Source organism: Calcarisporiella thermophila, assembly GCF_041956535.1.
Source record: "Calcarisporiella thermophila strain CBS 279.70 unplaced genomic scaffold VTP21scaffold_1, whole genome shotgun sequence".
NCBI lineage: Eukaryota > Fungi > Calcarisporiellomycota > Calcarisporiellomycetes > Calcarisporiellales > Calcarisporiellaceae > Calcarisporiella > Calcarisporiella thermophila.
Genome location: NW_027192191.1, coordinates 1,295,931 through 1,320,419, shown reverse-complemented (window position 1 = coordinate 1,320,419; position 24,489 = coordinate 1,295,931). Strand labels below are relative to the sequence as shown.

Here is a 24,489-nt window from a genome sequence, read left to right as displayed (position 1 = left end):
ATTAGTAATTGCTAGACTTCTTCGATGCTGTATATCCCTTCCGTTGGCTTGCACGAAGACGTGACATATGGGATTTAAGATTTTTGTATGGATCCTCTTTCGACTAATAAACAAATTGATGAATATATAGATTAATGCATTGAAAGCTACTACATCTCAATGAGGTCTATTACCTTTCTCTGGTCAACATGCAAAGTTGAGCGAGGCACAATATCAAACCCAAATCTATCAGGTAGAGGAATACGGGCACGAACACGATGTACATCTTCAGGTTCTTCAGGTTCGCGAATCACCGGTTTTCTTGTGTATTGTGCAGCAACTGGATCAAAATCGACTTGCCTAAACTGCTTGTCCTTGTAATTAGCGCTCTTGTTGATGATTGGCCGAGACCATTTATCTTTAAGATGATAGAAGGTTAAATATCTATTTAATAAACATATAAATATTTGAGTATGGTCGCCAACTTACAGACAAGATTCTGGGCTAAGCGTTGCACTCGATAATCCACACGTTTTACTTTAGCATAAAACATGACAATGCGGCCAAGGCGACTTTCTTTGAGGTGCTCAGTTCTGATAGGAAGCTATTGCATGGTTTAAACAAAGTGTCATCATAATATTCCCAAATCGCACATAGAGAGCAAAAATAATTACCGTGTCCAATGCTTTCAATAGCTCCATTTGAATATCCAATGATGGAAGAGAGCGATCAGGAAGAGGTTCGAGCCACATACGCACCGCTTCAAGCAGATTGTTATCCAACACATATTCATGTAAATGTGTCCTAAAAAATAAAAAAAATTAGACACTAATTATGTTTAAATAAGCATGAGCTATGGGCATACTTTCGAAGTTGCTCCAGAACATGAGGTAGCATCACAATTTTTGTTATAGCTGGCTTTCGATCTGCATTCAGCTGTTGATCCTTTTGTACCGCGTCCTTCATTTCGTTACGAAGCTGATCCACAATTTCATCTGCCCCTTCCTCTAAATCGTAATCACCGTGTTTTCTGCGACGGGAGCGCCCAGTAGAAAGTGCTTTTTTAAAATCACGATCCAGCTGCCGTAACTTAGCTAGAAACCATAGAGCAAATATGAGAACTTCTAAAATATCTCACATCAAACTGTAGCTAAAATACCTTTCATTGGATCGTCATCGGCCAATTCGTTTTCATCAATAGTTTCAGCATGCCTTGATCTATAACATAAAGTTTAACATTCATATCTCATCGAAAGTATATACTTGTTTATAAATACTTTTTCTTTTTCTTACGCTCTCCACTCGTGGGTCGCTTTGCCTCAGATTCTTCCATATACTCATCCTCATAGGTAGTCCCCGGTGGAGGCGATCGACGTGAGGCAGAAGATTTGACGTGCTGAGGCGCCTCTATATAATTGCAGAGGATACAAGAGGATTATTTCAGCATGATTAATATTGATTAGGTTTTATCTGGAGATAAAGCATACCATCACTACTATATCCTGCATCGACCTCCCCAAGATCTGAAAGTTCGGATTCAGAGTCTCCACCAAAGAGATCCTTCTCTAGCGCTTTCTACAATGGAAACATTGAAAAACGAAATAGTTAATAAAAATTCAATATGATATAAGTAATCTTGAATTTTTATATACATTAATGTTGCGATCCTCGTAATCCATCAAGTTTTCGCTTTTTTGCTTCAATGATTTTGGATCAAAGTGATCGAGGTGCTCAAGTAATAGCAAAAATTATATTGAGTAATTTGACGTCACGAATTTGACTTATTGGAATAAAATCGATAAAAATAGGAGAGCGCAGAGTAGTAGAGAGAATGTACAAGAGAAATAGAAAAGAAGTAAAAACTAATAGCGGGGGAGGAAAGAAACCTTGTTAAAATACATCACAAGATAAATATATATAAGAAAAAAAATTTTTTTTTGGCCGTAAAACCCATTAGTAAAAAATGGTAAAAATGTTCAGCATACATAGTTTACCCTTCCTCTCCTGAAGTCCACTTTTGCAAGTTCCAAGTAGTATATAATAGTTCTGCGTGTTTTCTTGCTTCAACCGCTAATACATTTACATGGCATTTTTCCTCTGGCCGTAGCTGGAATCCGATATTACGCCAATCCGCATGTTCGATCGAGACGGGATGACAACAAACTTTCTTTATATACTGCTTCATACGACGATTCATATATCGGTTGATTTCACCATAATCGTAATCTTCGGCGTAAATGCCTTGCAGGCGAAGAGAAAAGTACCAGATAGCATTGCGTAGCGGTTGAGTGTCGATTTTTGAATTGTGAGTAGTGGAGTGGAAAAGGCTACAATTAAGGGGGGGAGGGGGGGAGGGAGGGAGGGAGATTACCATTGTGAGTAATATATTTCAATAAAAAAGGTAGATCAAAAAATATACCTATAATCTGTCATTGCCAAAGCCTCCATGAACTCTTCGTTGAGTACATCACCCATTTCGGGAACATATTGATTAATTACTTCACAGGCATGGTCTTCCCAGGAATAATCTTGTAGGTGGAACGGTTTTTCCCTTCGTTGATCAAATTCAGCTGGCCCAACCTCGTGTTCTGGGTCCTGGAAGCGGCGCATATCTTCGAGGACTGGGTTGGTCCACCCAAGAGAATTGTTGAGGAGCATCGAGGAGGAACTAGATGCTGGAGAGATAGAGAGGCTACCTGCGGCTATTGTGGACGATGTGCTCTGACCTGAGCGGTGGCTGGACTTGGGCTGAGGGATCGGGCGGCCAACGTGAGAACTCTCATCTACTGGGGAATTTGTGAAATCTAGTTAAGCCAAAAATGAGCATTCCAAAGAGGGTGTAGATGTTAATGGATTTATATTACTTTCATCAGTCTCGTCAATCTTTTCGAATACGAGAGTTGGCTGTTGCTTGGGTGATTTATTTTCGGCGGTTTCTTCTTCTGGGAAGTCGGACTGCACCTCTTCTCGTCGTTTCTTTAAACGAGATATCAGCTGGGACGTGTGTTTGACCACCGTAGGATCATCGTCCTCGCGTGCAATCAAGGGAGGTGCCGGAGCACTAGATGTGAATGCATATCCCACCGGATCAGATAACGAGGACATCTGTCTTGCGCTTAAGAACGATTGGACATGGGGGCTTGCCGAATAAGAGGAAACACTTTCTCCGCCCGAGACGCTTTCGCTTGGTGAGACAGGCATATGCACTCCAGATTCTTGTGGCACTTGAGTCGATATCCAGGATGCATGCATTTGTTCTCCATGTTCTTCATTATCCAGGTCTCTCACATTCAAGGCTGGTTGCCCTTGCTCTCCACTGGGCATCAATGCCCCACCTGTCGTGTCGATCTCAGGTACTACCCCGCATCCGAGCACAAAGCTTGACAAGCTGTGGAAGGTGGCAAAAATCGCAATTACATGCACTAGTTCCCGCATTGACCAATTTTCTTTAAAGTCGCTTCCTCGTAACAATTGTCCAAAGTGCTTAGGCTGAAGGCGCCACGGTTGATGTGCCATTATTGAGTTGAGGAGGGCAAGCTTACGAACCTTGGGCGGAGCGTATTCTAGTCCATCAAGCCACTCAGGATCGCCCCCGTTGAGAAGAAATTCAGTACTCTGATATGAGACAAGGTATTGACAGCTATGCTGCGCGGCGGCCTTTGATTCAGAAAAAAAGTAAAGGAGAAATAAGATAATATTTGTTTAGAAGGATAAAGGGTATATATACCAAAATGGCAAGATAAGATCTCAATGCACGGTCGATTGGCCCATGCGATAACCTTATAATTGAATTATAAGATGCGAGGAATTTTTCTAGGTAGGACGGGAAGAATGAAAGAACACGAATGATGTGACTGATGCGTCCGTATGCAACAAAGGTTTCAACCATCATATTATGCACATATTCATCTGGTTTACGTCCAGACGCTGAGCGAGAATCCTCATCCTCCGTCGGAGCCTCTATCTCCTCTTCCTCTGTCTCATGCTCAACTTCACCAAAGGAGGAGCCATATGCTGAGGAAGCGAGAGAACCGGGCATCGGGTAGGTAATATGCTCGACAGAAGAGGAGGACTCAAGTGAGATGAGATCACGAGGAGATATAAAGAATGAGGGCGAATGAAATGCTGGCGTAGGAACTGGTACTCCACGACTCTGTAAAGGGCAGATTAGGTTAGAGAACAGAGGCTATGTCTATGGTTGATTTCTATTTTTTTATAGCAAAAGCCATATACCTTGAGTTTTTTCAAAAAATCGCTAAAGATTATACGCACGTCGGTAAAAGGACAATGCAATGATAGTCGTAGCATATTGAGCAAGAGCAAGCGAAGCGTCTCTTCCGTTTGCTCTCGATCACTATCTAACTCTGGCGTCTGCTCTTGGTCCCCTCCAGAAGGATTTTCGGACTGGTCTTCCAAGCTCATTGCCACTAATGATAGCGTTGCTAATTCTTCATCGGCATGGTTGTCAATCTTCGATTTAGACTCAGCTGAAGTGGAATAGGCATGTGAATTATGGGGGGTTGGAGTGCTTGGAGACGAAGGCAGATCAGTTGGCGAGCTATTTTCCTGTTCACTCCTATGTGGGGATTCAACCGCAACTCTCATCTCATGAACAAGCTTCTGTGGATATAGTTCATCAGCCAGGGATTGAGTGATTTCCACGATCTGAGCTAGAGTATCTGCTCGTTGTTGTGGGTCTGTGGTTTGGAGACCATTAAAAACAACGACTGAGACGCGAGACGAATTATATCTTCGCACGCGCGCATTGCGGAACTCTGTGAGGTTAAAGCAAACCAACATGATTAGTTAGAAAATGGATAGGTATGAAAGACGAGCAGCCAATTCATTTTATTCTTGCAAGAATGGAAGCAGGGATGTGCGGCACTGATGGAATGCACTTCAAGGAGTCAGTGTATGTAGGAATGCTTACTTTGACGAGTCATTTCACTCTCATGAGTTGGAGGAAGTGAATCTTGAGGCATGATGCCTACTACCCAAACATAAAGGTAAGACGAAGGGGAAAAGATGGGTGGGTAGTGCTGATCACGGTAATAGAGTAGAGTGTAGGACTTAGCAATGGAATGTGAAGGTTATTAATGCAAAGCGCGTTGAACATAAACGAAAGAATAAAATGACGTTAGTCCCGAGACACAATTCTACTTTTTAGATCCAATTAATGCATTATCTCACAGGCCACCCTTTGAATTCTTTCAGTAATCGATAACCAAACGAAAATAAAGTTCTCTCTAATGTAAAAATTTTTTGTTCCCAAATGTTATATTGATCTATACTTTATCTGTGCTCTCCTGTCTTCTTTTTCCCTCTCTTTTGTAAGGGTATGCATTCGATCGTAGATTAGCTTGGCTTGGCTAAATCGCTTTTCCCCTACGCTATTGCATTGCCCCTGTTTATGAAATGATCTACCCTCCAAATATTGCGTCGAGTGTGATTTTCAAACCGTTCTGAAATGGATGTTTTCCCAGCTGTTTTTGTTTGGATTAGCTTCGAATTGTTTATTAAATGTGAAAAAAACAATTTAAACTCAAAAAGAGTATGTTATTGGTGATTTGCGCTATATGAGTAGAGCGTTTTATTACGACACAAGCACCATAAATATTAAGTATTAGGGTAACTAGTTTGGACGCGGCAAGCGGAATATTACAGTAAACATGAAGGAAAATTCTCTATCGGTTTGGTCGGGATATTTGGTAGTTTACTGGAACTTGAAGGCGAATAAATATTCTACAGTAGCTATGCAAAAAGAGGTTGCAGAGAAATTGTGACCCATAGACACGTTTATAAAGAAAGAGAGCTAGATGCAATGAAGGTGAAAAATAATTACAATGAAGCGCTTTCACATCCACCCTATTGACTATTCTGCTCCTTCTTTTTTTCTCTCTTGCGTTGATCGCGTTGTTTTCTTTTCAGTTTTAGTTTCTATTGAATCGATGATTGCAGCGAATATGAAATAAGTCGAGTTAGTCTTAAGCAAACACAAGCTTGGCGATATAGACCACGCCTACCTCTTTTTTCTTTGCTTCTCTACGTTGTTTTTTGGCATCATTTTTCGCTTTACGCTTGGCAATTTCTTCAGGAGTGAGCAAGCTTTTCTTTGTTTCTTTTAGGCGCCTTTCTTCGCGTTTCTTGTGTTCCTATAAAAGCAAAGGTTTGAAAGAGGATTACTCAAGTCATCGATCTCCCGGCAATTTACCTTGGACTCTAAGTGCACTTCAACCATGCGTCTATTTTTGAGGGTCTTTCCAGGACATAGATCGCAGGTGTATATCTCATTGCCCTCTAAATCCGGTAATTCGTTTTCACCCTCAATTTCCTCCTCATTCTCTGCCAGTCCTTCAAGTTCTTCTTCATAGTCTTCAAGCTCATCTGAATCATCTTCTGAGCCCCCCTCTACTTCCTCTCCATCGTCTTCTTCATCAGAGTCATCGCTGTTAAGATTAATCTTGGCTTTCTTCTTTTGTCTATTCAGGGTCTCCTCATTTAAATTTGTTTCTTCCTCATCACTCGAGGATTCTATATCTGGATCGTCCAGGTATGAAGTGCGATTACTGTGTTTAAGGACGCGCTTTAACATTTCCTTGGTCAAATGGTGAAGTTAAAATAGCTACCGCAAAAGCTGTAAACAGAAAGAAATTTCCAAAGTGACCCTAAATTTTGCCAGTCACGAATGATCAATTCTTTCTGAGAATGAGCTAGTAGTACATTTCTTTGTTCTCCACTTTTTGCTTTCTCGTCTTTGCGTGCTTGAATATATATCAATCAAGCATTTATTTTTCTGTTTATTTTGTTAAATTTTTTTCCCCCTCTCATACAAGTTTAATTTATTTATTTCTTTTTATTTTATAGTGTCTGTGTTTATTTTTTTTTCAACGATACCAACTTTGCCGTTTTTAAGAGGGAAAACGAAGGAATTCGTTTAGTTATTAACTGATGCCATATGTCGAACACATTTCACACGGTTGGCTCTTTTCCACCGTCTTCTACACATCGTCATCACCACTTGCACGGGGGTGGTCCATCACATCCAGATCCTTCGCCTTCTCCGCCCTCAAACTCTTACCAGGGCAGAGCCTCTAAAGCAGAACAGATTGCACAGGTAGATACCAGATCAAGACAATGAGAGATGAAACGAAGATGATTACCTATATGCGCTATTTCTTTATAGAATTTCTACACAAAAACTGTGCAGATTGTCGTTGGAGCACGAGTTATTCCTCATGATTTGTATTGGTTTAATCGCGAGACAATGGGGCTCCCCCCCAGCATTCAGCTACTTCAATCTCCTGGTCAACCTTCTTCTAAGAAAACGAACAAATGGGTAAGAATTGAATATTTGAACTTTCTCAATGTCGGTTTACTTAATGACTGCCTGTAGTTTAATATTGAACTAGAGGAGCTCGATTTCTTCAAAGAGGATCTCAAATTCTGGCGAAATCTGGCTGCATCGCCTTCTGCTACCGGTGCTTCATCACCGCCTCCTTTGATTATTGAAATTTTTTTGGACGCATCCGATCTCAGTCAGACACAGATATTAATCATACTTGATGAGCACATGCGAAGACACCGCATAGATCTTGGTGGCCTTGGCCTTGGGATACGGAAATCAGCTATTTTATTAGAGAGATGGACTCTCTCGTTGGAGTATGTAGCTTGGGTTTGTTGCTTCGAAATGTCAATTCACTGTAATTTTTTAATTAGCAGCTCTTCTTCTGCATCGGCATCAAATACTACAACTTCCTCAATGGATCTACCTGTGATATACAAATACTCCATAATATTTTTTCGTTCTCTCTACACTTATGCGCGTCTTCTACCGGCGTTCCAGCTTTATCGTCAACTGCAGAAAGCGCGAGTGGGTAGCGCTCTAAAAATTGGATGCAGGTTAGTGAGCGGCTCAAGCACCCCTCCCCATGAGTATGGAATAGGTTAGTGATATAAGAATTTTGCTATGACTATTTTCAACTGCTTGATGATGCGATCCACTTAACGTTTTCCTTCATTTTATGCTATATTCATTATTAACAAGATGTCCCACTCTTGGAAGACACAAAGCCAGTAGTCAAGGAGCTAAGGATAGGTCAAATAGAAACGCCCCTAGGGTAACATTCATATCGCTCTATTTCATTTCTATTCTCTATGCTTATATTTACCCTTGGTCTGGGTTTTTTTTAATAGTATTTTTTCTTTACGGGTGGAATATCGAACCAACGTATCGTTTCATGTGGATGACCCGGAAGCCTTGTTGAGCGCGAGATTCATTGATATGGACGAAAACTATTTCTCGCCCCCAATGTCGCGTAATCTTAGCTCTCAAGGAAGAAAGGAGAAAGACCTTCGACTTGTGACTAAGCTGGTGAGTCACCGCTTTTATGTTTTTATCGACACGCTCATCTATTCTAAATGATTATCGCATTTTCAGCCCTTGGAACGACGACATGAATACTCGTCAAGCTCACCCCAAACACCCAACTCTCTGCCTTCCACTTCCTCGCTTTCACCACATCCTGTCTATGGCCCTCTACCTCCTGCTCGTCGGTCAGACTCTCATGGACAATCGCAATTTGCGGAGGGTATTGCGATGCAGCGTCGATCGAGCACGCAGTCAACTGCCTCCTCTCAATCGCTACGAAGGCGAACCACACTTTCAAGTTCACCTTGGCGGACCGAGTTGAGCTACCTGAGCGGGCGAGAATCTAGTGCCTCAGGGCGTCGCCCATCCGTTACATTCGTCTCGCCTTTCAAGTCCCCCTCGCTTTCATCTTCCCCTTCCTCTTTGCCGTTTTACAACCGTTCTCCCTCGTCTTCGATTGCACACCATCCATCGCCTGATGCAACTGGAATGTCATCTCATGATCCGGCGACATCGGGGGGCATCTCTGCCGGAAGACCCATTCCTGAGCTGCATCCCTCGTCTTCGCTCAAGTCTGTGTCATCGATTTCCTCGTCGAACCTTCCTCGGCTATCACCCAGTTCTTACTATCGGTACGAAAGGAATAGAAAGTTCAGTCGCGGGAGTACGGCTAATCGAAGCGACGAGGGTGCATCAGATACAGCCAGCGTGAGGAGCCATAGAGATTCCTTTGGTGCATCGGTAAGCGTTTTCTCCAATTGGATAGACTGATACTTGGTTGTAATTTACATTGTTCATTGTTTAGTCTATTTCGACATGGCAAGCTGAGGAGGAGGATGTCGGGGAGTTCCTCAAGATGATAGACTCCCGTGAATCCCTCGGGATCTTTTCCCGCCGCTCTACCCACGTGTCAGCATCTCCGCCAAGTCATGTGGATCAAGGGGGGCAGAGTGGCACATTCATCTCCGGATCTATGCATCGCTCCCGACTTGCTCTCTCGCGGTTTCAGCAGCTGCGGGATGTGAACAACGCTCTCATTGAATCCATCTCGTCGAGTGCGGTTCTACAGCAGCAGCCTGGTTTAACGGAGGCCTCCTCGTCGCAAGATACCACCCACTCCAATCCGCCCTTGATTGCCTCCCCCGACTCCCCCTCACTTGGACAGCCTACCCATCCGATGATATCCCCCTCGGACTCCTCCTCGCAGACGCGTCGCTTCTCGCAACCCGGGCGACCCCTTCCCACCGGGACGGATCCCTATCAGCCGTACCCGCACCACCATCTGCTCAATCATCGTAACCGCCGCAGTAGTAGCGTTGCAAGTCGAGAGAGCAGCAGCAGTGGGAGCTACGCAACCGCTCAAAACCGCCCCCCCTCGTTGGATATCTCCGCAGGGGGCTATGCCAATGCCGACGAGTATTATCAGCAGAGGCGATTCTCTCACACCTCCTCTCCTCCGCCGCTTACCCCCGCCCCGAGAGACGGCCCAGGAGCCGTTTTGCGGCGGCCCTCTCTGCATCAGCGTGAGACCTCCCGGGCGTTGACCTATTCGCCCATCCCCGCCTCGGCCGCCATCCAGCCGCCCCATATGCGGCGACCCTCCTCCGGCTCCGCTGCATCCGGGTCAGCTGGCTCGTCCTCGGTGACGTCATCCTATCCCCGCATTGCCGCGGTCCAGGAGACCAGCACGGGGGGCAGAGATCTTAGGAGGGGATCGAACGAGAGCGAGGAGATGGCGGGCGTTGGGCGAAACAACGGGGTGTGCGATGTGGAGGGCGAGGGGGAAAAGGAGGCCCGCTCCTCTCTGGCCCGAGCCAAAACCACGGGGGGAGACTCCCTCTCCACCCCGGTGGACGATGACGACTCGCTTCTCTTTGCCATGAGCGAGCTCCACGTAGAGACTCAGTCTCCTGATTGGCTGGTAGCCCATTCTGAACCTCATGGTGGAGCTGCCGCAGGCTTATCGCCCTCGAGGGGCACCTCCACCCCCCCCGCGTCCTCCAACAACAGGTCGACCCCGTCTTCACCGCCGCATCAGATGTCGCCCCCATTCCCCCCTCTTGCCTTGAGGGGGAGTCCCGCTCTGGAGATCAGGCGGAGACACCCATCCGGACCTCCGTTGGCCGGCGAACGGGAAAGGAGGGAGTCGTTTAGCGGCGGGGAGAAGGGCGCCGGGCGAGATGCTAAGTTTCCAGGAAGTTGCTAGGTTGTTTAATATGCTACACTAATTAAATACATATATATATATATATATATATATTTTCTATTCTTATTATTTCGTCTAAATGCTCGTTTGTATAGCTCCTCCTCATTTTTAGTGTGTTTATGGTGCAGATTCGGCACGTGATCAATTCTTGAGCAAATCTGTTCTATCGCCCTCTCTCTCTCTTTCTTTCTCTCCCTTCTTAGATTCTATTTTGTTTCGAGGGGTTAGGGATGTCCAATATCATTGTGTAGAAGATGACGTCCTCTAGGACTTCTTATTATATCAAGGGAATAAACTTTGAGAATTTCACGAACCTGGCCACGGAATATGGCACAAACTTAACGCTTATTCCACTAAGCTTTGGTCGATGGGCCCGCTCTTAGAATCGGAAGCGAGCATCGGCCTGGGCCTCTAGGGCCCCAAGAGAGCCCCCAGGGTTGGCGCTAAACCAAAGCCGTTCGTTAGGGTGCGGCGCGGCAGAGCGCCAGGCTGGTTGACAGGGGAAGCGGCGCCGAGGGAAAAGGCGGCGGCAGGCTCAGAGACGGAAGAGGCTATATTGAGCCTGTTCTGCGGCGAGGGTGGAAGGGGGAGCATGGATCCATGCTCCATACTGCCGATGCTCGAATTGGATAACATTGGAATGGGACGGCTTTTTTTTCCGGTTGACTTGAGGGCCTGACTTCGATTTCTCACGAGGAAGTGCTTGAAGCTTGTGGATGCGTCAACCGGCCACCACTCGTGCGGCGATGGGCAAAAATAGCAGGCGATTTTTGTGGGAACTCTATTGGCGCTAATCGTTTTTTGGGATTCCAATTCACGGACCTCGCTCGCTGCTACTGGCCGATCTGCGAGGCTTGAAATTTCGCGTGTTTTTTTAGGTTCTAATTTGTTCCCCTTTTTCATGGTGTCTTCGCTTTGGAACCAGGAAACCCGCCTCTGTAAGATAACCGCCCGCAACCCTCGCCTTTCTATCCCCTGCGTCTATGCCCCTTCTCTTACGTAGCCGCTCTTCGTCCGTCGTGACATCCGCCGCCCCATCACCGGTGGTCGTCGACTCGCCCATCCTGCCCGCCCCCCCAATCACCCCCACCGGATCCCTCTTCCAGTCCAGCCGTGCTCTGCTTGACCAGCTGCATCGAGTGCCGGATTTCGAGCGACTGTTCAAATCCAATGGGCCCGCGCATGAGGGCGGCAATGCCACCACGGATCCGCTGATGCAGGTGTGGGAGATCTTCCGGAGGGGGGCCCCGCTGCTCCACCTCTTCAATGTCTGGCGGCCCAATCACAAGATCGACGTTTCGGCCCGCCTCACCCCTAACGAGAAGAAGAACGAAAAGATATATGTGTACTATTTCTTGACGGCGCTGAAAGATCTTGGGTGGCGGGAGGAGGAGATGTTTGGGATCTCGGATGTATTTTTAAACGACACCAACGGCTTTGTCAAGGTACTTGCTTTTCCCCCCATGCAATGGTTCATTGATGTGATTTTCCCCTCTCATGTTTGGTACCCTATGCTAGGTGGTAAAAACAGTGACATTGCTACTTAATCAAATGGAGGCAGAGGGATTACTGCTGGAAAACACTGCAGACAACTTCGAGGAGCCGCCCACACCGACGGATAGTCGCGCCAAGGTGGTCAATGAGTTCGTGGAGACGGAGAGGAAATATGTGCAGGACTTGGAGAGTCTTCAGGTGAGCTACATTGTCACTATCGGCAGCCGCGCTTGAATCCGAGTGCTGACATCAGACTTCCTGCCTAGAATTATATGAAGCAGCTGCAGGAGAATAACATCGTCAGTGCGGACACAATACATCGTCTCTTCGCCAACCTCAATCTCCTCATTGATTTCCAACGTCGCTTCCTGTGCGCAATAGAGGCAAATGCAGAGCTCCCCCCCAGTGAGCAGCGCTTTGGCGAGGTCTTCCGCCAGGCGGAAGAGGGGTTCGAGACCTACATCGCATTTTGCATCAACTACGAATCGGCATGCGAGCTGATCAATACCGAGATCACCGCCCTAGAAGAACTGGCCGACATGATAGAGCCGCGGCGGGCATTGCCAGCATTGCTGATTCGGCCTGTGCAAAGGCTGGCGCTCTATACACTTCTGCTTGAAAACCTGATCAAACACACCCACCTCGACCACCCGTACTATGACGAGCAAAGCGAGGCGCTATCGGTTGCCCGGCGAATCCTCGAGCGGGTGAACGAGGAGAAGCGCCGGCAAGAGAATCTCGCTTACGTTAAAAAGCTGCAAGAGAACGCTTGCAAGGAGATTGAGAACGCGCGGGATGGAATGGGCGCACTCTTGCTCACGGACGTGTTTAGTGTTTGTATGGCCGGCAGCAAAGCGGACCAAATGCGGACCATGAGACTGTGCCTATTCGAGCGGGGGGTGATCTTGATCAAGGAGAACGAAACGAGGAAAAAGGGGAACGCGATGGACGCACTTGGCCTAGCAATGAGACGGCGGCCAAGTGGTGCTCAACTCAAGGGCATCGTGGAATTTGGCGACATCACTAGCATCTCCACGAGTGGACAACAGGGTTAGTTGTGCCTCTTGTTTCAAATTTCGACGACCCCCATTACTAACATGAAAGGATGAACTTTAGGCTCCTATTCAATCAAAGTCTCCTATAACCAAGGCTCCAAGTGGTTTGAGCTGTGCAATATTCTTCACGAGGAAAAGCTCAAACAATGGGAGACCCTCTTGCTTTCACGATTCGAGGAATCCCGTAAAGAAAAGGACGCCTCCGTTCTCCAGCCTTTCGGCAATCTCCAATCGAAACACTACCACGACGACCAGCGATCGTATGTCGAGTTGGATGAGAATGACGGAGAGAACGAGGTCTACACAAGTGAGAGTGAGGACACATTCGACGATGGGATGGACTATTATTGGCGTCAGTTGGAAGCAACCTCGCTCTCCGAAGAGAAAAGCATCCCTCTCTTTCAAAGCTCATCAGAGCTGAGGTCAAACTCTCAGGTGGGCAACTGGAGCGAGTCAACCCTGGTGGATGGCGACGGTGCAAACAGCAGCGCAGGAACAAATCGCCAAAGCTATGGCAGAAAAATACACCCGCTACAATCCTCGAATGGGTTGCCAACCATGTCGATGCCTCCGCTTACAAGGCTGGCTTCAGCCCCAGCTATCGCTAGAGTGCCCCAGCAGCGCTCCGCCAGCTCGCCCGTAAATGGCACAGCCTTGTCCGAGGCGGAAGAACATGGCCCGGATAAGGCCCTCCCGCAGCAGAAGGATCTTTCAAGCATCGACGAAGATGCCATTCATGCGGTCCCATACACCCCGCCCCCTGCAACCACGCCCTCCCTAGTTCGTTCCCCCTCCCATAGTGCACTGCAGCAGTCCGCTCGGGATGTTCACCGCGACAAATCGTCCATCGGCCAGTACGATAGCAAAATGTCGTCGCTTCTTGCCAAAACCCGGCTTCGATCGATGAGCTCTCCGCTTGCATATCAGCCACCCCCTCTGCGGAGGCAGGAGTCTTCTACGGCGATGCCTCCCCTGCCACAGTATGGGCTTGGCGTCATCGTATCCAAGTCCTCTCATCCGCTAGAAACGCCCCCGCTGAGCCCCCCGGCCATCGAATCCCAGCCTGTGCGTGTGCTTCACAGCCTTATCGAATCCCCCCCTACTCCAGGCTCTCCAACCTCCTCGATCGCTCCTTCCCCAGTCCTTTCGCCAAACCAAATTATGGTATGCATCCGATACGACCAGAACACTTACAAGTTTAGAGTCTCGCGCGATGTGAGCTTCTCTCAGCTCTTGGAGCACGTACGACACAAGCTGCAACTTCGTGGCCATTTATCTGAAACAACCGACTGCGCCGTGAAGTATCAGGATGAAGACGGCGATTGGGTCAGCTTGACGAATGACGAGGATGTCATCACGGCCATCGAGACGCTGGAGCCTTTGAAAAACGAAGTCGAGGTCGAGCGGCGGGATTCCATGGGGATGATTGGGATAGGGTGCTTGAATTTGGTTGTCAATGCCCTAAATTAAGGGGGACTGAGCACCTCGGCATCTTTAGAATGCTCCATCATGAAGCACTCCCCAATCCCCACCCAATTCCCTCGTTCGTGTAAAAGTTTGGCTTGTATTCTCTTCATTTCTTTCCGTTCACCTGGAGCTAGTGTATGTAGTTTTGATTTAGGAACGAGGCAAATTACCCTGTATATATCCCGATTTTATTCCTATGACCATTTTACCATTATTTCTTCTACCCCCCACCCCCCCTAAAAAATAGGTGATATATGCACACACCTACTTTATTATTTCACCCCTTTTCTGCTATCAGTACACTCTTATCCTATTTCTCTTATTGCTCACGAGTAGAATTCCTTTTATGGCAGTTTATCCTTGATATCGTTTTGAGAATAAAAATGAATATTCCAGTGTGACATATACATGGTCGTTTGTATTGGAGGAGAAGGCATGAAAAAACTACAAGTAATGACGACAACCAATACGCTCGTATCATTTTTTTTTTCCCTCATTTCTGGATGATCTCTTTCCCCCTTGCCTCGGGGTGCTCGAGATCGTATTCTCGACGCAGGAATGCAAAAACGGCATCCACCAGGAGCACGACCTGGGCTGAGTTATAGACGAGGGTTACAGCGTAGAAAAAGTTTGCGTTTCCAGTGCCTGCCCACACCCAGAGATACCAGAATACAGGTGAAAGAGCGGCAGCGTACAGATAAAGATTAGCAGAGAGGAAGCCAAGGCGGATGTCTAGAGGGAGTATGAAGACGGGCTATTGAATGGAGTGCAATTGGGGAGCAAGTGGAAATAGGCCTTACATTTGAATATTTCGTGATATATAGGGAAGAAGCCCATATAGAGAGCCGCATCTCCGATTGAGGGATAGGATTTAAAAAGGGCCATGACCGTGGTTAAGAGGAAAACAACGAAAAGCGGGTGCTCGCTAATATTCATGGGAACGTAGAAACGGGCAAAGGGGCCATCAGAAAAAATTAAAAGCCATGGAGTAATGTTAAGCCTCTACCTGAATTTAATTGAAAACGGCACCGTAAATGTGAATGCATGCAACTGGAACACTACCAGGAAAAAGGTGCGAAACTGGTCGAACATTTCGATGAAGAAGTACCAGAATAGGCCGACATTGGGGGTCAAGTCGGACACGCTAAGACTGAGAGTACGGTTAGTAAAATCCCACAGAGACATCCTCGTCGTCTTTCCTCCTTACATTAAGCCATAGGTAGAGTGGATGAAGTCCCAAGATCCCACCAATAGGTAGGAGAGCCCCAGTAATGCGGAGAGCCATATTGCCAAGAACCCTGCACTCTCCACCGCAGTCCGTCTCCATTCACTACGCTGGCTTGAAATTAGCATCACAAGTGGCACCACCAGCATGATCGGATAAAAACTGTGGTAGGATGCAGCGGCAAGCCAGAACATGGAAAGACTGATCTCGGCTAATTTGGAGGCACAATATCATGTAATCATATATCAGCCGAGTCTCCCGGTGCTTTGGACGCCAAAAAGATAAGTTACCTTTTGTTGCATATACGACCGCACCGACAATAGCCGCATTCGAAAAGATAACCGTGGATTTTGACACGCATGAAGCAATAGTAAGTGGATTGAAAAGATAGAGAGCGGCAACTGAGAAGGGGGTAATTTCTGCTTTGCCCCTTTCTTCATCCAGAGCCTTTTTGTTACTATAGATTTGCTGTTTCCGTCGCGTTACTTCGCTAAGACCATACGCAATAGCCAAATCGGCGACAATATAGATTAGATGTGTGAAGAATTGGGGTAGCTGCAGGAAAATTTGAAATAGAGGGAGAAATAGAGGCGGCTTTGGAAATAGAGGTTGGGGGTTAACAAAAGAGAAGAAATTTTCATTGCATAAGGCGCTTACATGGTGAAATATTCCTCCATCATATGGTGGTAGACCGTGTTGAAACAAATATACACCCTCACATACTAATTCATTAACAGAAAGATAAAACAAATCAGCGTCACTTTTCCTCATTAAATCCCATCTCCATAAATCAAATAGGGGAAAATAGAGAACATCATACATCGCTTGTAGCTTGTAAGAGGTGTAGTGGTCTCAACACGCGTCACCAAAGTATCCGTAACCGCAGGTATCCGGAAAAGTATAAGGCGAACTAAGGCTGCTGCGAGGAATATAAGAAGGTTTCGTTTGACACCTCCTGAAGTTGTTGAATCTTTCGTCATTCTAACCGATTTCATCGCACTCCATAGGATACATCTCTTTCTTTCTCGAATCGTAACTCTTCATTAAGTGACTGTCAATGTCACTGCGGCATTGCGGGGTTGTAAAATGTATGCGAGGTCATAAAGTCTTTAGCACATATGAGCTCAAAGATTACCGCGTTAAAGAGCAAGACATTGGTGCCGAAATCATGGTAAGAATGTTAGGATATTTGAAAGAGTGTTCGGTGCAAACAGAAAACCTGTCTGAAATGACATTCTGTGTGCTTTATTCTAATTATTTTCTAATCGCGACATGAAATCTTTTATTTTTATTGGTAGATTCGATGGTCGACACTTAATGAAGCCAACACTGTTGTGTCATTCGTGAGCGAAAGGGAGTTTTGGGAAGTAGAGGTATGAATTCCTGACTGATTTTAACTTTTGTTCCTTTTTAAAGCTAATCCGATGCTCTTTATTTAATTGCATTGAACTAGATTGAGCGGAGCATGGAAATATATCAACGGGCGCTAAGGTTGCATCAGAAAGGGAGAATTAAAGACGCAAAAGATTTATATGAGAATCTGCTCAAGTCCAAAATTTTCCAACGGCCTGCTCAAATTGTAAGAAACACAAAAAAATGGATCCGAAAATGGACTCTTGCTTGAAATGGTTTATTCCAATAATTTGTAGGATTCGTTAGAGAAGGATGCTATTGACCAGGAAAATCAAATTGCATCCCTTCAATATACCGTACTTAAAAATTATGCAGATATCTTGGAGGACGAGGAAAAGCAAGGGCAGTTGGGACATGGAGCAGCACTAATATACTATATTAAGGTAAGCATATTCACATTTACCCTGGACCGCATGATGATTTAATTATACTATCCTATCTTATAGGCAACCGGAGTAGATTCATCCGATCATAGCCTGTGGTACCGCATTGGCACGCTAGCAGCAAAAGAGAAGCGATTTCGACTTGCTCGTTTAGCCTTTGAGAATGCTATTGGGAGTCTGGACGGCGACATAACTGCATTAGATCTTGGCCCCATTAAATGGTGGTGTCTAGAGGAGCTTTGCAATGTGAGGACCATGTTAGATCATGGTGCATATACATTACTCTAACTCTAACTATTATGATGTTTGGGTCTTATACTAGGTATTATACCAGCTGGGAGATTACACCTCTTGTTTGAGATACATTGAAAAAGCGATGAAAATTTATCCCGATTTTGAACGAGGAAAATGGTTGCAGCACCAGATTCTCGATGGTGTCTCCGGGTAATTTGCTTCTCCATAATATCAGCCCCATTTGAAAGCTTACATTTAGTTCTCGTTTTTAGCATTGATGCAGCAGGAGACCTGTCAGAATCCCCCGAGAATTCGGTCAAGCCAATGGAAGGGGAAACTTTTCTTATTGAAATGCCAGAACCTAGCTGGGAATGCTTGTGCGAATCTCTTCTCAATGCCTATTCAAAAATCTGCCCTACCTCTCAAGACGATGACGAGAGTAACCAGGAGAACAGAGGCGAGGATATGAAAAAGCCGTTTTTCTTGGGTCGAAAACTTATAATAAATGTGCAAGAGCCCAGCCCATCTGTCCCACCCCCTGCCAATACGGACCAGAAGTCGCAAGAAGTGGAGGTGGTTGATCTAAGCAAGGAAGATAATGAAGTGGAGGCAAATAGTAACATTGCGGATTCAACTGGCATTCTAGCAGAAGATGATTCGAGAAGAGAAAAGTCCCCGCCCATAAACAAGAGACGGAGGAGCATGGACTTGAATGAGGAGCGTCGGGCTACTAGGTGCGTATTATCATTCAATATTTAATATGGCTTAAATAGAAACATGCAAAATTCATATTTTGTATATTGGACGACCAGAGTATCAAAGCGCGTTCGCGAAAAACTCGATCAATCTGAAGTCTCAAAGCGGAAACTGGAGCAGGAGGAAACTATGGTATTTTCTAAAATAGACGATTTTCTTAAGCCGTATGGTTGGTCTTTGAAAGGTCGTCTATTTGACGATGGGCAGGCGCAAGATCCGTTTAATGACTGGACAGAGCTACAAATCCAAGATTTCCTGAGCAATTTCACTAGGCGCGTAGAAGACATTCCCTATCAGACCTCGGTCTCACCTCCCATATCTGATCAACGAAGAGGTTCAAAAGACAAAGGAAAAATACCGCCAAACTCGGGCAAAGAAAAGGACAATGTGAATAAAAAGAAGTATTTATCCATACCCTTTCTACACGTAATTTATATATATATATCATCAATGTTTTTTTTTCGTAGATCAGTGGAGCTGAAGTTAAATTTCGCGCTATTTACACCTAATCCTATTCGTGAGACTGAACCCGGAAGAGCGGAAGATTCCGATCAATTGCTTAGATTTGTAGATGAATTGAACCACGACAATTCTGGTATTCTCGACTGTCTTTGTCGCCTCTTACAGCGGATATTTGGGGAGCAAGACACGAATCAAAGTTGGTTCAGACATTGGTCAAAGCGAATGAAGCAGGCCGTTGCAAACATATATGATATCGTGGAGGAACATCTGCTATATTTTTACTCCCAGGCAAACAAAGATGAAATGAACAATAGAAATCTGGATCAGGATGGGAATAACCACACGGTTAGTTTTTTTTAAGGTATTTAGCATTTGCATATCTAAAATCATCGTATTTTGTATAGTTCTTAATATCTATTGCGGAGTTCGTGTTGGATCGTCTCATAACTCATATTATGACTGACACAAATAAGAGTGCCTTGGGGAAATCCACTGCCAAAGAAACATCTGCGAAGGATTGCAAGTCGTCAGGAGCCTCCGAAAATAATTCACGCGCTTTTACTGTACTACATTTTTGGGACCTCATTATTAAGCAAACGGCAATGGACGCTCTCAGCGGCAATTCAGATGCAAAAAAGAGCCAATTAATAGCTAGGTAATTGTTGCTTCGGCATAGAATGGTCACAAATACTTATGCCTATTGCCCAGTAGATACTGCTGGTTTCATGGGAAATTGGAGCAATGTCGAGGCAATGCAGGCTCTGCAATCCATTTCTTCAACAAACTTTTAGACATCTTGCCTCACGACGATAGAAAAATCATCTTGGAAAACTGGTAATTTACTCGTGGGCTATTTCATTCTTTCACAACCTATACTCACATTTTCTATCTTTTAAGCGCTTGGGATTCTGTGATATCTAGGCGAAGCGCAACTGATAAACTTTCAGTACTTCAAACCCAACACCATGCACTCGAAGCTAGTCGGCTTTTGGATCTGGGAGAATACGAGGAGGTCGTAGCTCGGCTTGAACCAATACTGTTTAGTAAAAATACTGAACCATCGGTCAAGGATAATTCGGATATGGAGCAAGATGACGCTGCGGCTTCAAACATATCCTTGTTAAATGGTCCAGTATGGAATAGAGTTGCCTTGGCAGAAATATTATCTGAAGTTAGTCTACTTAACAAGCTTACAATGGGTGTTGGTGCTTATTTCATCTCAATATTCCAATTCTAGGCTTATTCAGCTCTTGGGAAAACGAGGAACGTGTTTCAATGTACTTGTTGTTATGCTATCGACATTTTTAAGGTCTTCTGCGAGGAATCGGGAGTAGCCAGTTATGAGGAATTTTGGTCCTTAATCGAAATGGTGAGAAGCTGCTACCTATATAATTCATGATGTTTTATTAAGTAATATTGCTCGAATCTAGGTTAATAATACCCTAACCAAACTGATACCTCTCCTGAATAAGAATGGTACAAAGGATTCTGGGGAAGATAAACCGGTGGATGGTAATACTTTTTTTTCACGTATGCATTCAGCTATGACTCAACACCTATCATATCGAAGATTATATGCTCGATCTCTCGGATACGCTTCGTGAATCTCTTGTCGAGGCCTTAATCGTGATGGCCAGGACTGCACTCGCCAATATGTTTCATCAGTCTGCATTCCGGCTCGACATAGATAATTCTTCGGGAAACCCACTTTCAAGCAAGAGCGACAATATCAGAGCCCTTAATCTGTTAACTGTACAAACATGGACTACCTTAATTCTTGTATTCCAACGAAAATATCAGTCCCAAATTGCGAGTTTGACCAGCACGACCGCCACTCCCGCCGCTGATCCTGTGATAAACGAACAGCCTCAATCATGTGAGCCAATGGATATAGATGCTAGCGAAGAAGAGCAGAAAGTACAGGCCGATTCTCCCAGCGAGCAGGAGAACGAAGATGCAGGTAGTGATCATGAGGGCAATTCTCATTCTGTCACTCCAAAACGATACAACAGTGCGATCGAACAACTCACCTATGGTTTTGGCGACTTTTTGGCTCTGATCCATGACGAAGTTGGTTGGCGGGAAATTTGCAGCATTGATAAACGTATTGTTTTTTTTTTAATGTGTTTCGCATTGGCTACTCAATCAACTTAACCTCTTTATTTTTAGGTATATTCTTGAACATCTTGCTCGAGATTTTCTCCACACTTGACAAAGTTTATTACCGCAAGGAGATTTATCAATGCTATTATTGCCTCTATGGCGTACGGCTAGGAGTAAGTTATTATTATACTTGAGAGAGGAAAAAAAATGAAGGACCAATTTCAAACATCTGCATGTAGGCTGACTCTGTATACCCAATTGAGCACGAGAGCACTCCACAAAAATTCGACAAATCGGCCGCAGCTAGAGTTTTTAACTCTGTCTCATCGAGTTTATCGGATAAGGCACTCCGTCCTGGACAGCTGAAAGCAGATATAAAAGATGTGCTAAGTGACATAGCTGAGCAATTTTCTGACCCCCCCTACGATATTGGTATTGAATGCTATATTGCTATTTTGGTGATTATCGCTTACCTCTATTCTATCTTGCTAGGATTGGTGGCCTTAAATCGGAGTGCCATTGAACGATATCTAGTGTCCAGCGTGCGCTTTTTCGAAGAGGTCGATTTTACCTCTGGATGTGTGCCGTTAACGACCGCCAGTGAAGAGGCATTTCGCAAAAAAATTTCTTCAGGTATGAATATGTTTAGGCTACTATTAACTTGACAGATATTTACGTATCTATCATCAGACGTCTACTTCAAGATATATTATATTCAAGGCAAAATATTCCAAGGAATGGCTAAAAGTCGGGCTAAGACAAACGCATACCAGGCAACGGAAGATTTTGAGACAGCCATCGATTATTTTACGGTTCGTCAATATTTTCCCATGAAAATCGGCTCTGATTTAACTAAAATGCTTGGACATATAGAAACATTTAATCATGTGCCCTGAGAGCTACACTGGTTGGCACGCGCTAGCTCAATCGTTTATTGGGGTAGCAGATGAGACGCTCACATGGAGTGCTCTAGAAATACAAAGTAACATGAACCGAGTTTTAGAATTACAAAAGGTAAATAGCCTCTTTTCTGGGTTGGAAAAAAAAACTACTAAACTGGTTTTTTTTATATAGAAAGCGTTCCACTGTTATTCTCGAGCAATTTCTCTTATGTTGAGAAACCCATCAATTAAGCCATTGAAAGACCGAGATACCCGCACAGAGATCGTCTCCCTCTGGAGCGATTTCGGATATCACATTTTTGCCATGTCTACAGCCCCAATGGCAATGATAGGTTTTCGCAGCAGTCTAAAACGACCCTCTCTTGCCTCCGATGGTACTGCTGAATTTATTAAAGATGATAACTCTGAACCTATGACGACACAAGTGTTTAAATTCGCAAAGTATTGCTTTGGGAGGGCCATGTCTCTGGACCCAAACGATTGGAGGTATTATATTATACATTTTTGTAGTTTTTGATATTGTTATGTAATTATAACTTTTTTGACTAGACTGCCCTATATGATCGGAAAATGCTCTGAGAAATTGGAGAAGAAACCAGAAGTAAGTGTTAATTTTCTCACGCTCGCTGGACGGATTCAAATATACTCTCTTCCAATTTTAGAATGCTCTGCGGTTTTATTTCATTGCCGCCAACCTAGCTGAGAATGCTTATATTAATGCTAACCGGGAGCGAGACAAAGAAAAAGATAGAGTTTTGGAGCCTGTGTATAAGGTTGTGTCTCTATTGGCAAAGTCATTGTTTCGGAAGAGCATTTCGGTAAATTATTCAACAATTAAATTTTATATTTGTTTTCTCCTAGAAGTTCTCCACATTTTTTTACTCAATTTCTTGTAAATTTTATAGGTAGATGAAGTGCTCAAGGCGATTAATCACGAGATCTTTAACAGCTTTCAGACTCGGCATGTCACAGGCTATTCCAACGACCAAGAAACCATGACACAATCACAACAAGTACTTATGGAGCATTCCAGCACTGGAGAGTCAGAGAGGTTTACTTCAGTTGTAGGAGTCTCGGCCGAAGAGCTTTCTGCATATAACGCCATTCTGAACAGACTCTTGCAGATACGTGCAGCGGATAAGAAAAAATGGCACCATCGCCCTGTATATCGTGTACGTATCATTATTTATTTCTGCAATCGCAAATTATCTAATATCTATATTTTATTTTAGCACGCTTGGATGCTGCACAAGGTATATAATGATCCAGATAAAGCCAAGCTTGAGCTTCAGCAGCTCTTCCAACTAAAAACCCCTACGAAAACATTGATCCAAGTTTGGACACCGGATTTTGAAAAGTAAATATTTCTTAATATAAACTATTTTGTGCTAAATTAATGTTCTTTTTTATTTATAGTTCTAAAAGATCGGGTCGTCATTTTGTTTATGTCCAATCCTATACCGATTTCATGATTAGACTTGCAAGAGAAACTAATGATACCGAGACCCTAAAAATGCTCTGTCGGCGACTGCGGAAGGCGTCAAGTATCCTCCTGGAACATCGGGAGATATGGTCAAAACTTTATAATGCTTTCCTAGATGTAAGTGTTAAATCGCTTCGACCCTTTGCCTATCACGAACCCCACTCAATGTACCAAATAGGTTTATCGTGACCAAATTAACTCGCTTCCACCACTCGTTCTTGTCGGTACACTCTCAAAGACGGAATTCGAGCAAAATCGAGCTTCTGTTGAGCAACGTTTCTTCGCTGCGGAACCCCGTCCAGTTGCACTTGGAATGATGCAAGATATTTACGAGATCAAAAAACTCAATAATCATTACTGTCCCAGCGAAGGAGATATTGATCAATTGCTTGTTATGTGCTATAGTACTCTGTATCGACAATATTCCACCACTGTATCTGAAACATCCAACACAGGTGGTGAGAATGGTCGAGTCTTCGATATGAAGATTTCCTCGTTGTTGGTAGACGATAGCGCAAAAGATTCATCAGATAATGCAACAACAGTACCCCCTCCTACTGATACGAAGGATTCCAAACCCCCGCCCAGATTGTCTTTCAAAGATATATTCTCGCGAACAATGGTAGTATGTCGCTCGCCTCCATGCACTAAGGTAATCTGACTATTCTAAGCTTCTCGGATCATAAATGAATTCTATTTTTATTTTAATTTTTCTTAGTCAAATGACAATGCTTCCGAGCGTCAACCGAGTTCTACCACAGAGACGAGCATCCCTGCATCTACAACCAGTGATAACCCACAAGAACAGAGCACTGCAGTTAAAGCATTATAAATCCCCTCGTCCCAAATTTCGCCTACACTTCTTTATGTATAGCGCCATCCATAATGAGTTACTCTTCTTTGTAATAACTTGAATTTGCAATTAGGCAATAGTCACAACAACTCCTCTTCTTCGCTTT

At 44.6% G+C, this 24,489-nt stretch overlaps 8 protein-coding genes across 8 annotated transcripts; 3 read left to right on the top strand and 5 right to left on the bottom strand.

The window, feature by feature from the left end:
- Nucleotide 1: 1 nt before the first annotated feature.
- On the bottom strand, nt 2-1,658 carry VTP21DRAFT_562 (uncharacterized protein; the record flags this gene model as incomplete). The annotated part of the gene is made up of 9 exons (XM_069396161.1): nt 2-103; nt 174-397; nt 469-583; nt 654-783; nt 845-1,073; nt 1,139-1,197; nt 1,257-1,386; nt 1,467-1,554; nt 1,632-1,658. 9 exons carry the CDS (start codon nt 1,656-1,658, stop codon nt 2-4), a joined length of 1,104 nt encoding a protein of 367 aa, XP_069256941.1.
- Nucleotides 1,659-1,969: 311 nt separating this feature from the next.
- VTP21DRAFT_561 (uncharacterized protein) lies at nt 1,970-4,961 on the bottom strand (the record flags this gene model as incomplete). Its single annotated transcript, XM_069396150.1, has 6 exons — nt 1,970-2,306; nt 2,399-2,783; nt 2,844-3,636; nt 3,707-4,132; nt 4,213-4,754; nt 4,910-4,961. 6 exons carry the CDS (start codon nt 4,959-4,961, stop codon nt 1,970-1,972), a joined length of 2,535 nt encoding a protein of 844 aa, XP_069256940.1.
- Nucleotides 4,962-5,844: 883 nt separating this feature from the next.
- VTP21DRAFT_560 (uncharacterized protein) lies at nt 5,845-6,571 on the bottom strand (the record flags this gene model as incomplete). The annotated part of the gene is made up of 3 exons (XM_069396139.1): nt 5,845-5,916; nt 6,003-6,131; nt 6,191-6,571. The coding sequence occupies 3 exons, from the start codon at nt 6,569-6,571 to the stop codon at nt 5,845-5,847; spliced, it is 582 nt and encodes a 193-aa protein (XP_069256939.1).
- A 363-nt stretch (nt 6,572-6,934) lies between these two features.
- On the top strand, nt 6,935-10,553 carry VTP21DRAFT_559 (uncharacterized protein; the record flags this gene model as incomplete). The annotated part of the gene is made up of 8 exons (XM_069396127.1): nt 6,935-7,093; nt 7,163-7,315; nt 7,373-7,638; nt 7,699-7,922; nt 8,024-8,096; nt 8,173-8,350; nt 8,417-9,088; nt 9,153-10,553. 8 exons carry the CDS (start codon nt 6,935-6,937, stop codon nt 10,551-10,553), a joined length of 3,126 nt encoding a protein of 1,041 aa, XP_069256938.1.
- A 411-nt stretch (nt 10,554-10,964) lies between these two features.
- On the bottom strand, nt 10,965-11,456 carry VTP21DRAFT_558 (uncharacterized protein; the record flags this gene model as incomplete). Its single annotated transcript, XM_069396116.1, has 1 exon — nt 10,965-11,456. One exon carries the CDS (start codon nt 11,454-11,456, stop codon nt 10,965-10,967), a length of 492 nt encoding a protein of 163 aa, XP_069256937.1.
- Nucleotides 11,457-11,536: 80 nt separating this feature from the next.
- On the top strand, nt 11,537-14,572 carry VTP21DRAFT_557 (uncharacterized protein; the record flags this gene model as incomplete). The annotated part of the gene is made up of 4 exons (XM_069396105.1): nt 11,537-11,998; nt 12,072-12,245; nt 12,314-13,097; nt 13,164-14,572. The coding sequence occupies 4 exons, from the start codon at nt 11,537-11,539 to the stop codon at nt 14,570-14,572; spliced, it is 2,829 nt and encodes a 942-aa protein (XP_069256936.1).
- Nucleotides 14,573-15,062: 490 nt separating this feature from the next.
- On the bottom strand, nt 15,063-16,789 carry VTP21DRAFT_556 (uncharacterized protein; the record flags this gene model as incomplete). The annotated part of the gene is made up of 7 exons (XM_069396094.1): nt 15,063-15,301; nt 15,370-15,494; nt 15,576-15,719; nt 15,777-16,005; nt 16,085-16,388; nt 16,452-16,516; nt 16,615-16,789. 7 exons carry the CDS (start codon nt 16,787-16,789, stop codon nt 15,063-15,065), a joined length of 1,281 nt encoding a protein of 426 aa, XP_069256935.1.
- Nucleotides 16,790-16,851: 62 nt separating this feature from the next.
- On the top strand, nt 16,852-24,362 carry VTP21DRAFT_555 (uncharacterized protein; the record flags this gene model as incomplete). Its single annotated transcript, XM_069396083.1, has 28 exons — nt 16,852-16,965; nt 17,093-17,167; nt 17,248-17,373; nt 17,444-17,590; nt 17,654-17,836; nt 17,913-18,034; nt 18,097-18,558; nt 18,637-18,981; nt 19,048-19,387; nt 19,447-19,697; nt 19,754-19,876; nt 19,940-20,213; nt 20,280-20,411; nt 20,473-20,554; nt 20,613-21,146; nt 21,212-21,318; nt 21,385-21,577; nt 21,638-21,778; nt 21,836-21,957; nt 22,019-22,159; nt 22,220-22,533; nt 22,597-22,648; nt 22,710-22,865; nt 22,953-23,219; nt 23,280-23,404; nt 23,464-23,647; nt 23,709-24,182; nt 24,249-24,362. The coding sequence occupies 28 exons, from the start codon at nt 16,852-16,854 to the stop codon at nt 24,360-24,362; spliced, it is 5,700 nt and encodes a 1,899-aa protein (XP_069256934.1).
- Between the last annotated feature and the right edge of the window lie 127 nt (nt 24,363-24,489).